This window comes from Corapipo altera, unplaced genomic scaffold (assembly GCF_003945725.1).
Source record: "Corapipo altera isolate COAL_440 unplaced genomic scaffold, ASM394572v1 48b, whole genome shotgun sequence".
Lineage (NCBI taxonomy): Eukaryota > Metazoa > Chordata > Aves > Passeriformes > Pipridae > Corapipo > Corapipo altera.
The window spans coordinates 3,962,330-3,982,844 of record NW_020884884.1 but is presented as its reverse complement, the minus strand read 5'-3'; the positions used below and the strand labels follow the sequence as shown (position 1 = coordinate 3,982,844).

At 36.4% G+C, this 20,515-nt stretch overlaps 1 protein-coding gene across 2 annotated transcripts in view; it reads left to right on the top strand.

Annotated features, from left to right (window-relative positions):
* CENPF (centromere protein F) overlaps positions 1–20,515 on the top strand; it is a 57,734-nt gene that overhangs the window by 17,295 nt on the left and 19,924 nt on the right. For both annotated transcript variants that reach the window (XM_027641649.1, XM_027641648.1), the window contains 10 exons: positions 363–485; positions 5,008–5,143; positions 6,050–9,495; positions 11,105–13,402; positions 13,959–14,099; positions 15,155–15,331; positions 16,051–16,212; positions 17,373–17,559; positions 18,260–18,736; positions 19,658–19,851. In XM_027641649.1, coding sequence (XP_027497450.1) covers positions 363–485; positions 5,008–5,143; positions 6,050–9,495; positions 11,105–13,402; positions 13,959–14,099; positions 15,155–15,331; positions 16,051–16,212; positions 17,373–17,559; positions 18,260–18,736; positions 19,658–19,851 — 7,341 coding nt within the window. The remainder of the gene's footprint in view (positions 1–362; positions 486–5,007; positions 5,144–6,049; positions 9,496–11,104; positions 13,403–13,958; positions 14,100–15,154; positions 15,332–16,050; positions 16,213–17,372; positions 17,560–18,259; positions 18,737–19,657; positions 19,852–20,515) is intronic.

The following is a 20,515-nucleotide window of genomic DNA, read 5'->3' as shown; positions in this document are numbered from 1 at the left end:
AGTGCAGTTATGATCCTAAATTTGTAATATGCTACATGAATCAGAAAGGCCATTGTCATTTGTATCCTACAGATATCAATGTGGTGATGTAGCTGCAAGTTGGATGTATTAATCTGATTTCAGACAGTCTAGAAATACATGTATTTTAGAGACATACCACTTTTTTGGTCAGAGGCGAAGGAGTGAGTGGAAAGGCAATAAGCAACTATTTTCTGAACAACAGTAGAGCAACCTTTGTTTCTTGTTGGGATAAAATGTAGTTTCATTTTGTAATAGAATGTTGGAGTTCAAGAATGGCAGTTTAAAGAAAAAAGTTTTATATATGCCTGTGAGTACAGTGTCCATTTTCAACATTCTTACAGGTAATGGCAGTGAAACAACACCTGGAACACGATACCAGTGATCTCACCCAGAAGCTGTGCAGAGCAGAGCAGACTCTGTTAGCAGCCCAGGCTAAGGAAACTGATCTGACAAAAAGCTTTGAGGTAACCAATGCAAAGGAGTATTTGACAGAATTAATGCATTGAATTGGCAATTTGTAAACACTTAATACTATTGAGCATTTACTCTCATAGCATATTTTTCCATAAGCAATCTTTAAACAATTTTACAGATTATCTTAATAATGTATCTTAGTTGTAACACAAATAGAGGCCTTCACTAACTTTGTGGAAATTGGTGCAGTTTTTGGCATTGGCTGCATGCTTAGGATTCATTGCTGTAATGCTGCTGATATGGTTCTAATTCACGTTGGACTTATCTTTTACCAAATATAGGTTGTGTTTCAAGAGATTCTTGCTTTTGGTTCTTAAATAAAAAAATGTCAATGCTTGTTTGATTTTAAAAGTAAATTCTGGAATCACTGTCTACTGCTTTGATTCATACTACCAAACTCGATGATTTTATACAAAGACTCACTATATCCTCTTCAAAAAAAAAAAAATAAAATGCTTCTTTCTTAGAAGAGACACAGTCTAAAAAATATATAGCGCTGGAAAAAATTTTCCCGCAAATGAAGATAAATTCAGACAGGTTTCTGGATGCTGCCACACCAGCTCATATTCACACATGCAGATACCTTTTCACTTTAAAGTCTCCTTTGTCTTCTCAGTTACATTGTTTTGTTTTGGTGGCAACTAGAGCAGCTAGACTTGAAATTGTTACAGTTTTGCCATTAGAGACCTCTCAATGCAAATTTTATCCTTTATTTGGAGAATCAGTAGTGAATAGCAAAGAGAGCTCAATACCTATGTAATCCATGTCATAGTTTGTTTTATTTAAACACTCTCATTTTGCTTGTTGGCTGCTGTCATCAGCAGATACAATATAACCTGGCATAGTTTCTGCCAAAACTTTACCTGTCAAAATTCTCTGCAAAAATATAAAGTAAAATAGTGAGGTTTATTCAGATCATCACAAATGTTAGTAGAGGTTTAGTATATCGTGAAATTTTAGGTACATTCTTGCTGGTGGTTTGCAATGTCTGGGAGCAATCCCAGATATTGGAATGTGCCACTTTGCATGGCTTTGGCCCAGTTCACTTGCACTCTTTCATACAATTCCCAGGCACAGTTTAGGAGTTCACATGAGCCTGGGAATCTTCCCAGCACGTGGTTTGATTAGAGCCACCTGTTTTGGGAGATAAAAGACTTTATGGTACAGATATGGGCTGTTCCATGCCACTTGGCCTCGATGCCAGATAAAGGTCCTTAAAACTTATTTAGTAAATAAATCTAACCAGTACCTTCAGGGGTAAGGCTAATCAAGACAATTTTGTTCTTCCAATGCGGAGAAGGAAAACCTTTGTCAAGCTTCTGTACATATAATCTTTCATATTTTTAGACAAATGACCAAAAAAAAAGAAGGTAGTTTATATCAGATATTGTGGGCTTATACCCTTTCTATATTTGATAGTGGGTCTTTGAGATCCTACTGTCAGAGAGCATCTAATTTGTGGAAAGATCTTTTTTGCTGCAAATTCTTAGGAGTACTTCATTTTATCTACCAGTCTTGTATCCATCTAACTAGGCTGTAACTATATTTACTTTTTTTTCTTTGTATTTGTTTATCTTGGTCAGACAATTGAACAGTTGGTGACAGTGATGTTGTATTAGAACATGACCAATACACTTCTAAAGAAGCTTAATCAGGGGAGATTGTAATAATTTAAGAGATCAGTAACACTACAGTTCTCTATCTTAAGATTTGCACATGAAAAAGCACAATATGTGTCTTCTTCACTCTCATAAATAAGTATATTGCAAAAAATTACATTGAATTGCTTCAAAGTCTTGGAGGTTTTGTTGAGAGTAGACTTTTTTATAGATGAAGAAAACAAGAGTGAGATTGGTATTTTTTCCCTTTATTAAGGGAGAAATCATTGCAGTCTTACACTACTTGTCTAACTCTCCAGTGGAGAATGCCATTGTTTTCTGCTGATTGATCCACTGCTGTGTTTTCTGGATCCCTTTCCCCACCCATGGCGTGGGGCAGCCCAGTTCTAGTTCCATTTCCATCTGAAGAACCATTCCAACGCCTTGAAGGATGGGGAAAGGGAACTCCAGGGGTTTCTTCAGGGTTTTCTTCTGGCCCTGAGCCTGGAGGGGAGAGGTGCCCTCCCCTCCCCCCCTGCACGTGGCCCCATGGCCGGCAGGGAGACAGGACACCGGGCGTGGAGAGGAGGCAAGAGAGTGTTTATTGTGGGGGATGTTACATTTATAGGGTTTAGGAGGATTCACAGAGTAACCAATTAGAAGTCTCAAGGGGCTTACAGAAACACCCAATCACAAGAAGAGGTTAACAAAGGCCAATGGGAAACACCTCAGGACACCTTCCCAGGACATTCCTACATGGATAACACGAGGGTTATGCAGGACATTCTTTCATGGATAACATGGGGGGTACTGGGAAGAAGAAACATGTGTTTGCAAAGAAACCACCAAAAGCCATTTTAAGACATGTTTAAACAACAGTTTCCCCATATAATGCAGGTTTAGTGCTACAGTGTTTAGTCCTTATTATATAACAAGACTAGTCTTCCAAAAAAGCTGCAAAGCAGGTAAATGTGAGATATATGCAGGATACTCTTTTGAGAGCATACAGGATATGCTTAGTCTAAGGACTACTGAGCTTTGCAATGGTGATATCCCTTCTGGCATCATAGTGTGTGGTTTACATTTTGGTGGTGCAAGCAAATCCATAACTATTCCTGGAAAAATTGGTCGGTCAGTCCATGAACTGCTCATAAGCCTGCTCCATGGAGAGTTTCTCCAGAGTAATAGTACTACCTGTGCATAGGTTCTGGAATTTGCTTTGGGTTTTGCCCTTTTAAAGGGCAATTGCAGAATGGCTAGCTTGAGTAATGCAATGTACAAGTAGAATTGATAACTGAATTGAAAGCAAATCAATTGTTTTGGAAATAGCTTTGGAAAGTGTAAACAGCTAATTACTCTCAGATACTTAGTCCACCAAGTTATGCTGAGTGCTATTTATTGGTGAGACCCCATCTAGAATGCTATATCAGCTCTGGGGTCCCCTGCACACAACAAGGATGTTGACTTGTTGGAGTGAATCCAGAGGAGGGCCACCAAGTTGATTAGAGGGATGGTGCACCTCTACTATGAGGAAAGACCGGGAGAACTGGGATTGTTCTGCCTGGAGAAGAGAAAGCTGTGGGATGACTTAATTGCAGCCTTCTAGTACCTGAAGGGAGCCTACAGCAGGACAAAGAGGGACTATTTGCAAGGACATATAGTGACAGGATAAGGGGGATGGTTTCAAACAGAAAGAGGGTAGGTTTAGGCTTGATATTAGGAAAAATTCTTTATCTAGTCTAGCGAGACATGTCCCTGCCCATGGCAGGGGGTTTGGAACTAGATGATCTTCCTGGTCCCTTCCAATCCAAGCCATTCTATGATTACTGGGAATGTTTGTACCAAATCAAAATAATTGGACATTTCAGCCATTTTAATTTCTTCAGCTTGTTTTTTTTTCTTTCTATAGATCACCCTAGATTTTCTGATGAACGGGCTTGTTCAATTCATGCACTCGTATTGCATCTGTGTATGGTGCTTTGAACACAAGGAGTTTGGATGCTTGTAGTTCTTTGAAAAATTAGGATTGGTAGAAAACTTTATTAAAATTTATATGTAACTGGGTTTTTCTTTTTTAAACTGTGAGTAGGGAGGGCTATGAGTAGAAGGGAAGGTAACTGTTAGTGACAGTGACAATTTTAATCATGTTCTGAGGGTGATTTATTTATGTTGTTGCAAAACCAAGCCTGCCAAGCTTTTAAATTTTTTCATCCAGACCTTTCCATTTCTTGAGCTTGGCTTTTCTGAATTGGTGCCCATCTGCTAGTAGTAAATGGATAAATAATTGACGATCTGTTTCCAATTGGGCCATGCCAGTTCCATGCCCCATCTGTTGTCCAGAGCACATGAACTTAGAGAAAAAGGATGAGTTTCCTTAAAAGAACTTTTATTTGGCTTCCTAGATACAATTTAGTTACATAGTTTTTTGTTATTGTTTGTTATTTTGTTATTGTTTGGCTGGGTTTTTTTAAATCAAGTTATTTGAAAGAAAATACTGTTAATGGCAAAGCATCCATCTGAAAGTGTAAGCACTTGTAAATAAAATATTTTGTGTTAATTTTGATACTGTTGCGGGGATTTGTTTACTTAGTTTCTTCAGGACTGTAGCCTAACTTCATCAGCTCAGATTTTGTAGGATCTATCCTGACCTGTCTGTTTGGGACAGGTCATGTGGACCTGTTAGTTCTATGCCAACAAGGAGCATGCTGACTATGTCAACTGGCAGCATTTCTTAGATGCTGTCAATTAGTTAAGAGTAAGTTCAGATTAAGTTCCCAAGCAATGCTTAAGAACCCAGCCATAGCTGCCCAAAGACTTGCTAGGATCTAATGGAATATCTTTATTTAAGTGAACTGAATTCTTTGATCTCCTTGGCAATTTACATGAAATATGGTCTTGTTTGGGTTTGGTTTAGGAAGTGAAGCAGGAGAAAAATCGTCTTAACTGTCAACTTGAAAAGAAATTGCAAGAGATCCACCAGCTTGAAGAGGAACTAAATACAATCAAGCAGTCTCTAAAGCAAAGCCAGAATTTTGCAGAAGAGATGAAAAGTGAGTTACAATTTTAAATTTGCAGAACTCTTTTTGTATGTTTCCTGCAATAGTGTAAGTTTCATTGTGAATTAAGTGAAAGGTTCTGCTGTGGGATATGATTAGTGTTTTTAAACAGCATTGAGTTTGTTGTAAATGGAAAGGATTTATTGTCTATGAACATGTACAGTTCCGGAAGATACAAAATTTTGAAAATAATCAAAGTGTACTGAGCTTATCAGCTGCTTGAATTTCATAAAATCTATTTAAAATAGAAAATTTCTGGTTTGTAATTCCTTTATGTGTTTCACAGAGTTGAAAAGAATTAGGGAAATGCTACATAACCACTGATATTTCAGTCTTGCTTGCAGTGTTTATTTTTAGTTGAGAACACAGTTTTTCAGGAGTTGTTGAAATACACCTTGTAGTTCCAGGGAACTACTTAAAAGAGGATGGATTCCCTACTTGTTTCTGTGCAGTGGTCAAACTTCATGTACAATTTCAAAATGAAGCTTTTGTATTTGATTCTGTTCCCCTTAATGACTGACCCAATTTTCTTTCTGGGTAGAATTAGACATTATTTGGCAGAAATGGAATATAAATGGAATATAAGGCAGACCTACACGAATGTCACATATTGAAGTGAGATCTGCCCTGTTTAAAAAAAAACAAACCAAAAACCACCTACAAAATGAGTACTACTTTTTATAAAAATTTGGTGAAAGTGAGACACAGAAACAATGTCTAAGTACGTAGTGTCTGGTAGTCTAAAATATCCTTTATCTAGTGATATAACTTGAGAGTAATACTTTGCAGTAGAATGAAAATTGAAAATAGTTAAAGTAAGTAGTAATACTTAATCTAGAAAATTATCTGCAGAATTGCCAGTATTGACTGGCAAAGATTTGATGATGTTTGCATTTACAGATAAGAACATTTTTCAGGAAGCAGAGCTGAAGTTACTGGAAGAGAAATTTAAAAAGCAAGAGAGCTCCCTTTCCCTGGAGAAGCTGAAAACAGCTTTAGCTGACATGGAAAAGCAACAAGATTCTATGCAGGACCTACTCAAGGAAAAAGATAATCATATTAAAGAACAAGACAGTAAAATATGTAAAATGGAGGAAGAAGCAGAAGCTTTGCAGAGGATCATTGGGTTCAAGCAGAGAGAATGTGACGAATTGCAAAAAGAGGCTGCTGCTTTTTCTCAATGGAAAAATGAAACTGATCATCTTATAAATAAACTTAAGTCTGAAAAGGAAGGTATGCTGGCTCAAATTAATGACTTAGAGAGTTCCCTTCAAAGTCAGCAAATCAAAAATCATGAGCATAGTGAGACATTCAGAATGATGCAAACTGAAAGTGACAGGAAAACCACAGAGATTAAAGAACTTAAGGATATGCTGGAATGTAAAAGTGCAGAATTAGAAGAACAAAAAAAAGCTTTCAGTGAACTTGAGTGGAAAGCAGAATGTTCTGATAAAAAGTACTGTAAAGAGATAGAAAATATGTCCTGTAAAATATTGCAACTTACCAACCAAGTTGCTGAAGTAGAAGAAAAGTTACAGTTAGCAGCAAGTGAAGGACTGCAAAGGGAGCAATGTTATCATGACCTGCTTGGTGAATATGAAAAAATCTGTTGTCTTGTAAAAGCAAAAGATACTTCAGATATGACAGAAGATGGACAAGTTAATTTACAAAGTGGTCAGGATAAGACTCTTTCAGGCAACACACAATTTGCAGCAAATAACTCCAACCCTGAGGATCAGAGATGTGCAGGAGCTCTTCTAGAAGCAGGAAAAGCTAAGGATCTGGCCAATTTACGAGAGCAGATCTCTGCTCTTGAGATTTCCTTAGTGGCTCAAAAGCAGCTGAATTCAAATCAGCAGCAGCAGTATGAAGACTTACTGCAAATAAAGGGTGAAACAGAACAAAGATTGCTTGCAGTAGAAGAGATGCACAGAAGCTTTGTGATGGATACCGAACAGCACATCAGTAACTTGCAGGCGGATATTTCAGCACGTCAGAAATTAGTTGAAAAAACTTTAGACATTCTTAAGGAAAAGGACATGCAACTGCAAACTCTGAATGAAGGATTCGAAAACAGACAAACTGAGCTTCAGGATTTAAAGATCAATAATAAACTGCTTGAGGATTCAGTAAGACAGCTGGAGCTCATGTCTGGAAAATGGGATTCAGAGAAGAAGGATATGTCTTCAATGATTTGCTCATATAGCAAAAAAATTGACGAACTTACTAAAGAAAATGCAACCCTTAGGGATTTAAACAGTGCTTTAAAGCAAGAACAAATAACTTTGCTGGAGACAAATAAATATATTTATAACAGTTTAAAGGAAAGAGAAGAAATAATTTCTGAAATGTCCGCAAAACACGAGGAGGAAAGGCAACATATTGAATCAAGAACTGAAGAAATCAAAACACAGCTTGAAGCTTTGCAGGCAAAGTATAAATTGGTAGAAGAAGAAAATGGAAATGTTATGAGCATTCTGAGAGAAGAGGCAACTGAATTTGAGCAAAAGAAAGCAAAACTAGAACAAGAGAAACAGGTACTTAGTGAGAATAAAGATATCTTATGTAAACTAATAGCCTCAGAAGAAATAAAAAAGGATTTGGTTCAAGAACTTCAGCAACTGCAGTCAGAATTTTCCAATGTCCAACATGTACCTTCTATGGAGCTTGACTGTTTAAGTCAGGAAATGTTAAATGCCAGGGCAACACAGAATACAATGCAAGAGAAATGTGGCCTTGTATTTCAAGACAAGGAGCAATTGGGGAAGGAACTACAAACAAAACATGAACCTCTAATGTGTGAGGTTAGTTGTGAACAGAGACTCTGTTCAGAACGGTTGAGAAAGTCCATGGAAGAAAAGGACATTGAGCTGAATAAATACCAAGTTAAACTTGAGCTTCTTCAAATGGATTTTGAGGACAGTGAACTCTCCCTAGAGAACTACAGGTTAGAAGTGATGCAACTGGAGACTGCTTTAAAAGGCATGGAAGTAGAACTTGAGAAAAGCATGAGAGAGAAAGAGAGACTGCAGCAAGAACTACTGTCTGTTAAAGAACTGAAAACTTCAGATTCTTCACTTACTGTATTAGAGGAAGATGACAACTCACTGAGATATAATTATAATAATGTTTCCCAGAATTCTGGCAAAAGAGGAATGGATGAAAGTTATTCATCAGTCTTGCTGGCATCCTCTTTGCAGGAAACAATAAACCATCTGAGTGAGCTTGAGAAAATGTGCGAGAGGTTGCAGAGTGAGACCACTGCTTTAGCCTCTGGATTTAAAGACACAAAAAACAATGGCATCACAAGTATTAATAAAGTAGAAGAGGAGAAAGAGAACATAATAAATACAGATAAAAATTTAAAAGCAGAGAAAGCTATTCTTTCTGATGAACTTATGGATCAAAGTGATCACAGTGATCTGAGAATGTATTCTGATAATAAGGAAATATCCTTCAGACTTAAAGAATGCAGTACTCCTGACTACAAAGATTTCAAGTTGTCCAGGAAAGAAGTTAAGATAGGCTTTGCTGAAATAAGAGAGAGGCTCTCAACTTTCCAGAATGAACATATAAAATTATATGAACAGCACTGCAGTATGAGCTCAAAGATATGCGAGCTACAGTCTTGTATTGAAATACTGAAGGCAGAAAATTCTGCATTGTCGACAAGTCTGAGCAATGCTCACATAGATTCTGTGAGAGTGTCACTATCCTCTAGCCGAGATGAGACACTGTCTAAATTAGATGAAACTAAGTCCACATCATCTTCCTCAGATCTTTCTGTAAATCCCTATTTTATAGAAGTCACCAAGGTGGTTGATTCTCATAACAGTGCTGCCTGCAAATGGACGGAGGAAATGAATCAGCTGGAGAGTTCTGCAGAAGTAATTTCAGAAGGTACAACAAAAGTTTTGGTTGAAAATTGTCATAATGATCACAAATTGGACTCTGTTACAGAGCTCAGGACTATTAGTCCTAGAAAATCTAACCTTGAAAATAGAATTGAAGAACTTCAGATGCTGTGTCAGACATATGAGAAGGCCATCAAGGTGCTTGAAGATCAATTTCATGTTCAAGAGAACATGAAAAATGAGGAAATACAAGAGCTGAAAGAAGTCATACTTTCTGAAAGGAAAGAGATAGATCACCTCAAACAGCAAAATCTATCTGACAAGGAAGAATGGCAGCAGAAACTGAATAATATGACTATGGAGATGGAGTGCAAACTGGCAGCAGAAAGAAAACAAACTGAGAATCTGTCTTTGGAGCTGGAAGCAGCAAGACTGCAACTACAAGTTCTTGATTTAAGTTCTCATTCGCTGTTGTTCGCAGATATTGAAAATGTAAGTAATTGCTGTCATGCAAATCAGTTTTATGTAAGTCTTTTGATTTATTGTCAGCCAAATTTAAATTTTGCAATTAAACCCATTTAAAATTGTGTCCCACAGAAGCAGTACTATTCTTTAGAGAAAGCACAAAAATAATCCATACCTTGAGTTCTTGTTTATGCATCACAGGCTCATGAGGTAAAAAAAATTACAACAAAACCAACAAGTTTATTCTATTAACACTGTGTAATAATTTGCACTACTCTCTTGGTTTTTCTTCAGGTCTATGTCAGTATGGATCTGGCTGTGTTAGTGGGTGTGCATGCACTGTGTATCTGTACTGTGTGTACCTGTACTGTGCTTAAACACTTAGACTTTTCATTTAACATGGTCATTTAAAGATACACACACTTCCCATGTCCCTTCATGGAACAAGCAGACTAGGACTACAACCACACATCTAATTCTTTCAGTGTTGTCAGCAGTAGAACAGAATGAGCTGGTAGCAAAACAGTTAAATTTCATTTCAGCCTGAATTTCCTCAAAACACATAAGGGAACAAAAATCTGGGAGTCAGCTCTGTCTTTTTTTTTTTTTTTTTTTTTTTTTTTAGTGCTGTAGGTGGCATGCAACCAGTGAGCTAGATTTTGCTGCTTCTTGTAAGGAGTGACAGAATCAAAATTTATTCAGAATGGTGATAAAACAATCTAGTGTTATTAGACTAATTTCCCTTAAATATAAATGGAACATGTGCATTTTCTACTTATAAGAATTCCGGACTTCACCATTAAGTCCTACGCAAGGGGCCTCCACTGCCCAGTCAACACAGTTTCACCAATTAAAGTTTAACAATGCTCTTAAAGAGCATCTTGAATCTCTACATTTTGGGCAACTGTGAAACACTGAGCAACTGTTCCTTGCAGAGAAGAAAATCTTTAACTTGTATGTGTTGCTCGCAATTCACATGGAGCACCCACACTGATACACAGACATTGGAAGGAAGAAATACTCTTCCTTACCATCCATAGCTGGAGGTTTTTAAAGAAGGAGTGTGCAGTTCAGATCTTTGAGATGCTGCCTTTAGACACAGTTCTTTTCTGGAGTCCTCAAGTTTTGAAGTTACACATTTTTGTTTCAAATGAGAGCATCAGGTGGTGCCAAATACAAGCCCAGCTCTGACAGACAGTGGTAATTTGGAAAAGGTATTGTTTGAGGATTTGGGCTTGTGTCTCTTGAAGATTCTCTGGTGTCCAATAGAAGGTGAGCAGTAAATCTTCCCCCCTTATTGATACTAACAGTTTTTCACATTGTCATGCAGACACCTATTGTCCCAAAATACAGAGATATGTGGTACCTTTGCACTTAAACTTTTTGTAAATTTGGCTGAAATTTCTCCCTCAATATTTTTAAGCCTTTTAGCCAAAGATGCATGTGTGTATAAATAAGTGTAAATACTTTCCACAAGAAAACAGATTGTTAAGTAGAGAAGAATGCTATTTATTTCACATGAGCAGGAGCTTTACTAGTTGAAGAAAACTTTTAAAGGTCACCTTGTTTTTTTCTTATATGTATTCTTTTTCCCCTCCGTTTTTTGTTTTAATGGATTGATTCTTAATCCTTGCAGAATGCAGAACAAGAAAACAACAGTCCTTATCGATTGGGAGTGCCTATTGAAAACTCGTCTCTGAAAAGCAATAATCTTAAAACAATACCCATTGAGAAAATGGCTGCAGGAGATACCTCTGTGTGTGAAAATGTAACCAAGACCACTGAAGTAAGATTAATGGAAGATTATACTGAGAAAATTTCTGGAGAACAAGAGTGTATAAATATGTCAGGAAAAATAAACAGCCCTTCAGTCGATGGCAATGCATTGTCATTTTCCAGCAGTAGTTTTTTGGGTGCTGGGGATTTCTACGAAAATCAAATAACCACTGAAAAGCTTGAGGAAGAGGCAAACCAACAGACTGCAGAAAATTTGAAGCTGATCTATGACAAAGAGGAAAGCCACAAACGTGTTGATTTAATAATAAAAGTTGAGCAATTAAACTCAGAACTGAACTTTCAGAATGCACAATTAATTTCAAATAGCTCAGCTTTTGCAGAACTGGAGGAAGCTACTGCAGTTGTTAAGGAGGAAAACTGTGACATAAAGGAAAAACACAAATCAGTTTCTGTCAATAAGCAGCAATTATCTCTTCAAGTAGTCTCGTTAGAAAAAGAACCTGTGAATGTAAACTCTGAGGTGGAGCTCTACAAAGTTAGATCGTCTAATGCAGCAGACATACTCGATGATGTAGAAATGACGAAGAGAGATTGTCCTGAACAATTTCTTGCAGTTGAAAACGAACGTAGGAGTCCAAAATCTGATCAAGTTAATACTGAGAACCATGCCTTGATGATAGAGCATGACATCGAAATGCTTCAGGCAAAATGTCAGCAATTAGAAAGGGAGAGGGAGGTTAATCTGAAAACTATTTCTAGCTTTCAAGAGCACCTTGTTTCAGTCACAGCTGAAAGAAACCATATTGTCCAAGAACTGAGTATTTTGTCTGAAAATAAAAAAGAACTGGATCACAAGTATCAAAAGCTCCAAGAGAAATTAAAAGAGTTAGAGTCAACTAAGGTGGATTCAACTGAATTCATTAGAAGATTAGAGGGTGAAGTGAGGACACAAGCAAATCTACTTGAGACTGCAAAATCTGATGTAAATCAATTATCAAATGAAAAATATCATCTTCTTCAGAAGCTGCAAAGTTTAGAAAATGATGCTGTGTCTTTTGCCTTAGAAAAAGAAAAATTCCAAAATGAAGCAGCAGATTTGAAGAAGAAAAAAGAGCTGATGGCAAGAGAATTGGAAATGATGCAGAGTAAATTAAGTTCATCAGAAATGGAAAATTCAAAGCTTTCCAGATCTTTGGAAAGCTTGTTAAGGGAAAAAGGTGAACTTGCTTCAAGATTCAGTGTAGCACAGAAAGAAGTAGATGAATTGCGATGTGGAATTGAGAAGCTGAAAGTAAAAATTGAATCTGATGAGAAGAAAAAACACCATATTGCTGAAAAGCTGAAAGAGAGTGAACGGAAAGCTGACTCTCTTCTGGATAAAATAGAGAGGCTTGAAAGAGAATTGGAGATGTCAGAGAAAAATCTAGAAGATGCAATTATTCAGGTGGAGACTGCTAAAGCAGAGGCAGAAACATTAGCAATGGAGATGGAAGAGACAACTGAAAAGCTGAAGTGTTCAAACTTACAAATTGATGTCCTCACCTCACAGAAACAATGTCTGGCTAAAGATTTAAAAGAAATGCAAGAAAAATTCCTTGAACTAGAGTCTGCAAATTTGACTACAGCAAAACTGTTAGAAGAAAAGGAGGAAGAAAAGATGCAAATCAAGGATGAGTTTGAAAATACTGTGGTATTGCTGAGATCTGAGCTCAAAGATATGAGTGAGAAATTAGAGTTTTCATGCAAGGAGGAAGCAGATGCTAAAGCAAAAGAACAAGTCTTGGTTAAGCAGGTGGCTCGTCTTGAGCAAGATAAAACGATACTATTACAACAATGTCAGGAAATAAAAGATGAAAACATCAAATTGGATCAAACAAACGAAGCACTTGTTCAAGAATTGATGGATTGTAAACAAAAGCTCAATGAAAATGTGCAGGAAAATGGTGCTCTTCAAAAGCAGGTGAAAGAAACAGAAGAGCTGTCTTTACAGCTGACACACATGCACCATGAGCTTGAATGTTGGCACCAGGATAAAAAAGGGCTGCAGAATTGGATTGCTGAGTTGAAGCTGAAGGAGCAACATTTTTCTGATAATGAAACTTTTTCAGATATCCTGAATGTTCTAAAAATGTCTTATAAGGACCTTGAGAAGGAACTGGAATCTACACTTTGTGAAAAGAACACTTTATGTAAAAAGGTAATACCCTTTCCATTAGGGTAGTGTTCCCCTTTTAGGAGTGAGGATAAAGTGTCCTCTGGGTTTACCACTTCCTCAATAAATTATATCCTAAAATAATTTTAGCCTCAGACTTTTACAATAAACATCCTATTTTTAAAATTACATTTTCCATAAAATCATGGGTTTTCATTGAAGTTAACAGAGCTGGAAAGCATGGCATTATTTTGCATGGGATGAATGGAAAGGTGGCTTGAAAGTAGGTGTACAAATTTAAGCAATGAAATAATGCAGGATAGTTTCCTCTCTCCTGTAGAATAAAAAGAGTTAAAACAAATTGGTATTGGGTGACTGTGTTTTTGTATCAAGAATAAATACTTTAGGATCTCAAAAGAAAGCGAAAAAACAATTGGACACTTGCCATGTGAAACCATTACCTTGTTGTGACTCTTGCTTGGAACTGGACTGACCATGGGAATAAAATAACCCATCTTTAAAACTGCTTGTTGCATATAAGTAAATTCCTTGGAGGTCATGACGCATGTATTAAAAATAATTCTGGAAAATTTAATTTCAGGTAAATGAACTGACTGAAAGTCATACTGAGCTGCAAGTCAAGCTAAGTAATACTGAACAGATGATTTCCAAATTACAGGAAGAAAGAAATAAGCTTGCTGAAGAAATACGATGCGTTCAAGAACATTCAGAAAAGAACAAAGTAAGTTACTCTGTCTTTAGTATTTCTGTGTTCGAGGCCAGATACTCAAGTACAGTATTTGTGCGGAGTCTGGCCAAGGAAGCTCTGATAATGTATGGCATTAGGGGTTCTTGCTTCCAAATTTAAAAAAATCCAGTGTTCTCTTCTGAGATAGAATGGTTAGTTAACAGTTTTTTTCCCCTATTCCTTCTATCAAAACCATGTTTTCTTGGCATAAAGGCCACAGGTGCATATCTAGAAATTTTTCAATGTCAAGAAATTATCTTTACTACAGCCATTCAATCCTCAGACTGAGGATGTCAGATAAAAAAATGTAACATTTCACGAAACTACTTTCACTGTTTCAGTAGTGCTAAAGTACTTTCAGGATAAAGTCAAGAAAAATGGTTTTAGAACCTTTATTTTTAATTAATTTATATTTAATTCTTGGAGTCTGTTTTATCATCTAGACAACTGTAGGTCTTATTTGTGAACAATATTATTTCTTTAAATCAGTTTATGTGGTCTTCTCACCTACTAACATTATTTTACAAAGTTTTATAACCAGAGGCTTGTTTCTGTTGTGGTGTTAAGGATTTTGAGTGGGAAAAGAACAGAGATTTCTGCAAATTCCGGAAATCCAATATGGAAATACAAGCAAGCTGTCCCAAATGTACAGTTATAAAAGTGTATCAAAATGAAAATGCTTTTAAAGTTTCGTCTTCTTAAAGAGGGTGAGGAAAATGACCCTTAATCTCTCAAGTCACTTTTAGAGGGAACGATGGTTGGAGAGGTTAAGCTCTAATTTAGGCAGTGCTGCTTGATTTAAGCGTTGGTGAACTTGCACTCAGTTACTTTTAAGAAAACTTTCCTTTGCCTCCTGTTCTACCTTTTGTGTTCAGATGTTCCATTCTTTGATTACAATATGTTTAGCCACTGTTAAATACTTTTTTCTTACCAAGTTGTTTCTGGCAATTGAAAAACACTTCAGATGTAAAGTCACATAGTTTAATGGGTCAGCTCTTTCTCCATTGAGATGATTCCAAATACCAAGCAATGTGCTGTTATGTTTACAGATCCAGCTGCATCTAACTATGTCAGAAAAAAATGAACTGACTAAGAGTTTGGAGATGGTCCAGAATGAATTGCAAGAAAAAGAAAGTGAAATGAAAAAAGAAATATCAGAGTACAAAGACAAACTACTTCAAGCAGAGAAAGAGCATCAAAATCGTCTGACAGAAGCAAACCAAAAGGTAAATCAGAAAATGGGAAGTGGGATGCTGTGAGATTTTGATTCAGTTCTATGTATTACAAAATTTTGCTGATCATATTTAAAAAGAAATTGTTTTGGTAACAATATTTCCAAACTCTACATATGCTTATATTGGAACTAAGTAAGTGTTAAAATAACTCTTTTCCTTATAGTAAACAGTGACAGGTGAATTTATATCACAATTTAGCAAGTATTTAGTCTATATATAAATTTATCTGGGACTATAAACTTGAGAATGTTTTGGTAGGAATGGGAAGAAAGTTTGACCACTTCAGGATATAAGAGCAAATTTGTTGGAAATGCATTTGTCGGAAATGCATTTGTCAGCCATGCTATATGCAAAGAGTCACCAACTTTTCTGCAGAAATGTCTATGAACTTTGAAGCCAGTAAGACACACGAAAATAATTTACTATAATTATTTCTTAATAATTTTCATTCTTGTTAATATAAAGTAGATGTAAGAGCAAGTTACAGTAAAATATAAGGACTTTTTAATGGCAGAGTTCTTAGAGGCAGGATTCTAGTATTCAAAATGTATACTTAAGATAAATTGCTTTTTCAGTTTTAAACTCCTCAAAACCTATTAAATTTGCAGTGGAATTCCTGTGAGTCTGTTATATGCTCTTAGGTGCATCTCTAAAATACAACTCAATGTCCTTTCTAGTACCATAGTAATTAAGCATGTTTTTTTCTCTAGAATGAAGTAGAAATTGAGGCCTGTCACGAGAAGATTAGTTCACTGGAGCACTTCATCAGCTCACAAAAATTGGAAATTGAACATTTGAAATCAAATAAAGAACAACTAAATAATTCCCTCAAAGAAGCTAATCAAGCCTTAGGAGAACTCCTAAAAAATAAGGTAAGAAAAAACCCATAAGCATGGCCAATTACATGAGATCCAAGGCTGGGTAGTAAAATTATTTTACTGTGTAGTAAAATAAACATAGGCTTTTGAGTGCTGCAGAATTTTGGCTTGACTTTGATACAGCATTCTTATTTTTCTTATTTACTGGTTGGGGGTTTTTTGTTGTGCTTCAGTCTGTGATTGATATCTGTACTCCCACTTAAGGAATGAGTATCTCTCTAAAGGCACTCTTGAAGAAACATAGTCAATTCAATTTACTTTCAAGTAAGTACTGAATTACAATATTACAATATGTTCATTTTGCTGAACAGTTCCTTACTCTTAGTGCCCTCTACTATGGTGTTAATTTGTTTAATAACCTTGCAATGATAAAGTACTGTAGGATGTGTGCCAGCGACAGAAAACAGTACCCATGGTTGTGTAAAAGTAGCATAGAAGGCTTCCAGCTGTGCTCAAGGTGTAGTGTTTGCACACAGGTTGGTACCAGACCAGATAAGCAGGGAGCAGCCCAGGAGAGTGGGAGAGAGTGGAAAGGAATGATCTGCTGCTGCTGAGAATAGTATTTTTGAGCTGGAATGTAAAGTGCAAAGCAGGTCTGAGTTATCTTGCCTCTGTGGTAATAAGGTGCATTTGGGATGAAAAGAAGAATGAAGGAGATTTGGACTTACGAGAGAGCACTTTAAAATTTGGAGTATTGGTTTGAAATCTGTTACCTGGAAAGCAGCACTCTGTTATACCATGTCAGTGAGGTGATATCAGTTATTGCTCTCTACAACTACCTGAAAGGAGGTTGTAGCAAGGTGGGAGTCAGCGCCTTCTAAGCAAATAACAACAGGACAAGAGGAAATGGCATCAAGCTGTGCCAGGGGAGGTTCAGGTTTGACACTGCAAAGAATTTCTTCACTGAAAGGGTTGTCAGACGTTGGAATGGGCTGCCCAGGGACGTGGTAGAGTCACCATACCTGGAGGTGTTCAGGAGATGACTGGACGAAGCACATAGTGCTATGGTTAGTTGATAGGGTGGTCAAAGGTTGGACTCTATGATCTTGGAGGACTTTTCCAACCTTAATGATTCTATGATTCCATTTGACATTGTAATGTTTAAATGGAAGAATTATGTTTCTGGTGAAATAACTAAATTTCTTATTTTTTAGGCTGATAATAGTAACATTTTAGTTCAACTGAAGAAGGAAAATGAATTTGCCCACAGTGAAGTGCAGCTGTGGATGAAATCTTGTAAGCAGATGGAACAGGAAAAGGAAATGCTGCAAAAACAACTAGTTGAATGTGATGAACTACTAAAGAAGAAAAATTTTACTATGTCAAAGGATGAGAAAGAAGGTAACTGAATCTAGATTCAGTCTTAGTGCTTTCTTAGCAGTGCATTTGTTTGTAAATCTTTCATGTTCCCTAAAACGTCCACTTGCATGTGCATCTCTAATACAGAGCACAATTCTTAAGTAGGATAAAAAAGTACAACTGCAAATTTGTCAAACATTTTCAAAATCTAGTTAGTATGTTTTTCTCTTAAAGTAAGAGAGACAAATCTGGATTTTGAATAAATATTCTAAGTATTACAGTTTTGTGGTTAAAAGTAATTTATGGAAGGAGAGGAGTACTTTTCTTAATAATTAAAGTTCGTATGCGAGTTCTTTCATCATTTTCCAGCGAGCTTTTCCCTCTGATTGTCATGCTTTGTTCTTTATGTTCTGGCTCATCTCATGAGATGCACTGTATTGTAAATGATACTTAAAAAAAGTTTGGGGTAGAAACTTTTGTGTTCAGAAGGTACAAAATGACAGGGAAAATGTTTGCCCATGCACTGGTCAAGGATTCTGTTCAAAATTTGCATGTTTTCTCTATTTAACAAGTAAATTATTATGTCTATCATATTACTGAATTTGTTATGCAATCATTTTTTTATAGTTGCACTGTTATAGAACATGTGTAATTAAAAGATGTGTGACCATTGCATTATAAATTCCTACATATGCGTCTTTTTTTTGTCAGTTATGTGAATAATAATGGTTTTCTTTGAAAGGTGATGCTGATGATGCCGTTGCAGAAGAAATTAAGTTAAAACTGGAAGAATTACAGGAATCTACAGAAGTGAAGACAAGAGAAGCAAATGAGAACTTGGAGAAATACTGCTCTCTAATTGTTAAATATTATAAACTAGAGGAAGAAAATGAGATGCTAAAAACACAAGTGAATTTGCTGAGTGCTCAGCTGAAACAGCCAACAAGTGATGCTGTCAGCACTCCTTTACTGAATTCTGATCACTCATTAACTGTAAGCAATCAGTCTGTCAAAGAGATAAGGTCAGATGAAGATACTACTAAGCTTTCCAATAAAAGGCAGAGATGCGAAGACAACAGGAAAGACAACAGAGAGCCAAGATCTCCTGCTCCAGAAACTTCATCAAAAAAGAAAAGGAAGTGTGATATCTCTCAAAATCTGCTGGGTCAGGAGAACACTGACAGCAAGCTAGATGGGCTTCCAGAAGTAGTGCAAAAAGGTATTTATAGTGTTTTATAATAGCAAACATTCTCTGAGTACAGCAGGTGTGCTTTTCTCCTTTGTTTGTTGAATTAGTTTCACTCTGTGTTAATCTGCCATACATTAAACCGATTAAAATTCCCTGAGTCAAAACCGTCTTGCCCACACCAGTAATATATTATCATCTTCATGAGAGTTCACTTTCAATCTGCTCTGAATGCAATGAAATTAGGTAGACCGATATGCCATATAAGGGTTCACTGTAGTAGAAAGTAGTTGAGAAGATTGTACAAATCAGGGCTTGAAAAATACATTGTGTGTTCAACTACCTAGTAAGTAGCCCTTTATAATAAATGTAATTGCAGTCATTAAAGGACAAGCCATAGGGATACTGAATTGCCTCAGCTTTGGTGATCACTCTCAGAAGTCAGGATCTCTAAGGCTAAACATTGCATTTAATTTTCTTACCAGCATTACTATTTTTCTTACAATATACCTGTTCTGAGGACATGTGTGCCAGTTAATGTTTGACTTTTAGGCTAGGCAGAGGGATAACAGACAATCTATAACACTCTAGTTCTGCAAGAGAAAAATATTAAAAACAAAGAGTATCATGTCATGGTATCGTGAACTAACAAGTACATGTTTTCAGACTGAAATTGTTCTCCACATAATAACGTACCTGTAAAGAAAAAGGCCAAACACTTGTTTGAAATTTTTTTCTGTTGTAATTGTATGGTTGTATTCCATGGTTTCTAAGTTTTGCATATGAATTTTGGAATACACATGATCTATTCAGCAATCTTTTTGATCCATTTTCTTCAGTAGAACAAATGACTTATTTTAATCAGCTGTTTTTATCTCTGTTGTGAAAAAAGTAATCCGTTTGAGAAAGTTTAATTTATTTCGCTGGTTTTAATAGAAGATGTTTATTTTTCAGGATTTGCTGACATCCCCACTGGCAAGTCTAGCCCTTACATCTTACGTAGAACAACGCTACACCTCAGAACCAGTCCCCATCTCACTTCCTCAGGTGAGAAACAGCCTTTTCCTAAACAAGACTTACAGAGGTGCAGACCAGATCATCTTGGTGAGCGCTCCTGTTCAACACCTGGTGGCAGCAAACCACAAAAGGTAACTTGAAAAATTTTATCTGGATATGAAAGTCGTGGGGAAAACTTAATGCATTCACTAAATGTATTCATCTTTCCAAGTAAGTTTGAGGATATTATCATCATTCTTTATGTTTCTCAACAATACAGTGAAGATCATAAATACTGAATCAGTAGAACATGACATAGGTCTTGTCCGTGCTAGCAATCTGCAAATTGATTGTGTGGTGTTATTTGTGACCTCAAAGGGAGAAACCACTGAGAAATGTAAATTCAATACAGGTATATTTTCAATTTCTTATAATGGATACTAAAGAGCGGATATTCCTTATACTGTGGTTTCTTAGGTTTCAGAGAAAGTAAACATCAAGAGGATTAAACTCTGGGAGTTTGGGTTTAAAGTTTTCTGCAAACAACTTTTCTTGGAATTCCGAGTTACAGGTGCTGTAAAATAACTACAGATATTTGAGATGCTGTTAAACATGTAAATAGGGAACATCTCGATAGTAAAGAAACTATCATATAGAATGTTTTTTATTGGAAGGGACCTTAAAAATCATATAGTTCCAACTTCCCTGCTGTGGACAGGGAAGTCTTCTACTAGATCAGCTTGCTTATGCTTACAGATTTTGATGTTATCAAAATGGATAAATACTACACAGTTAGACTTTGAAAGTAGATTTTTA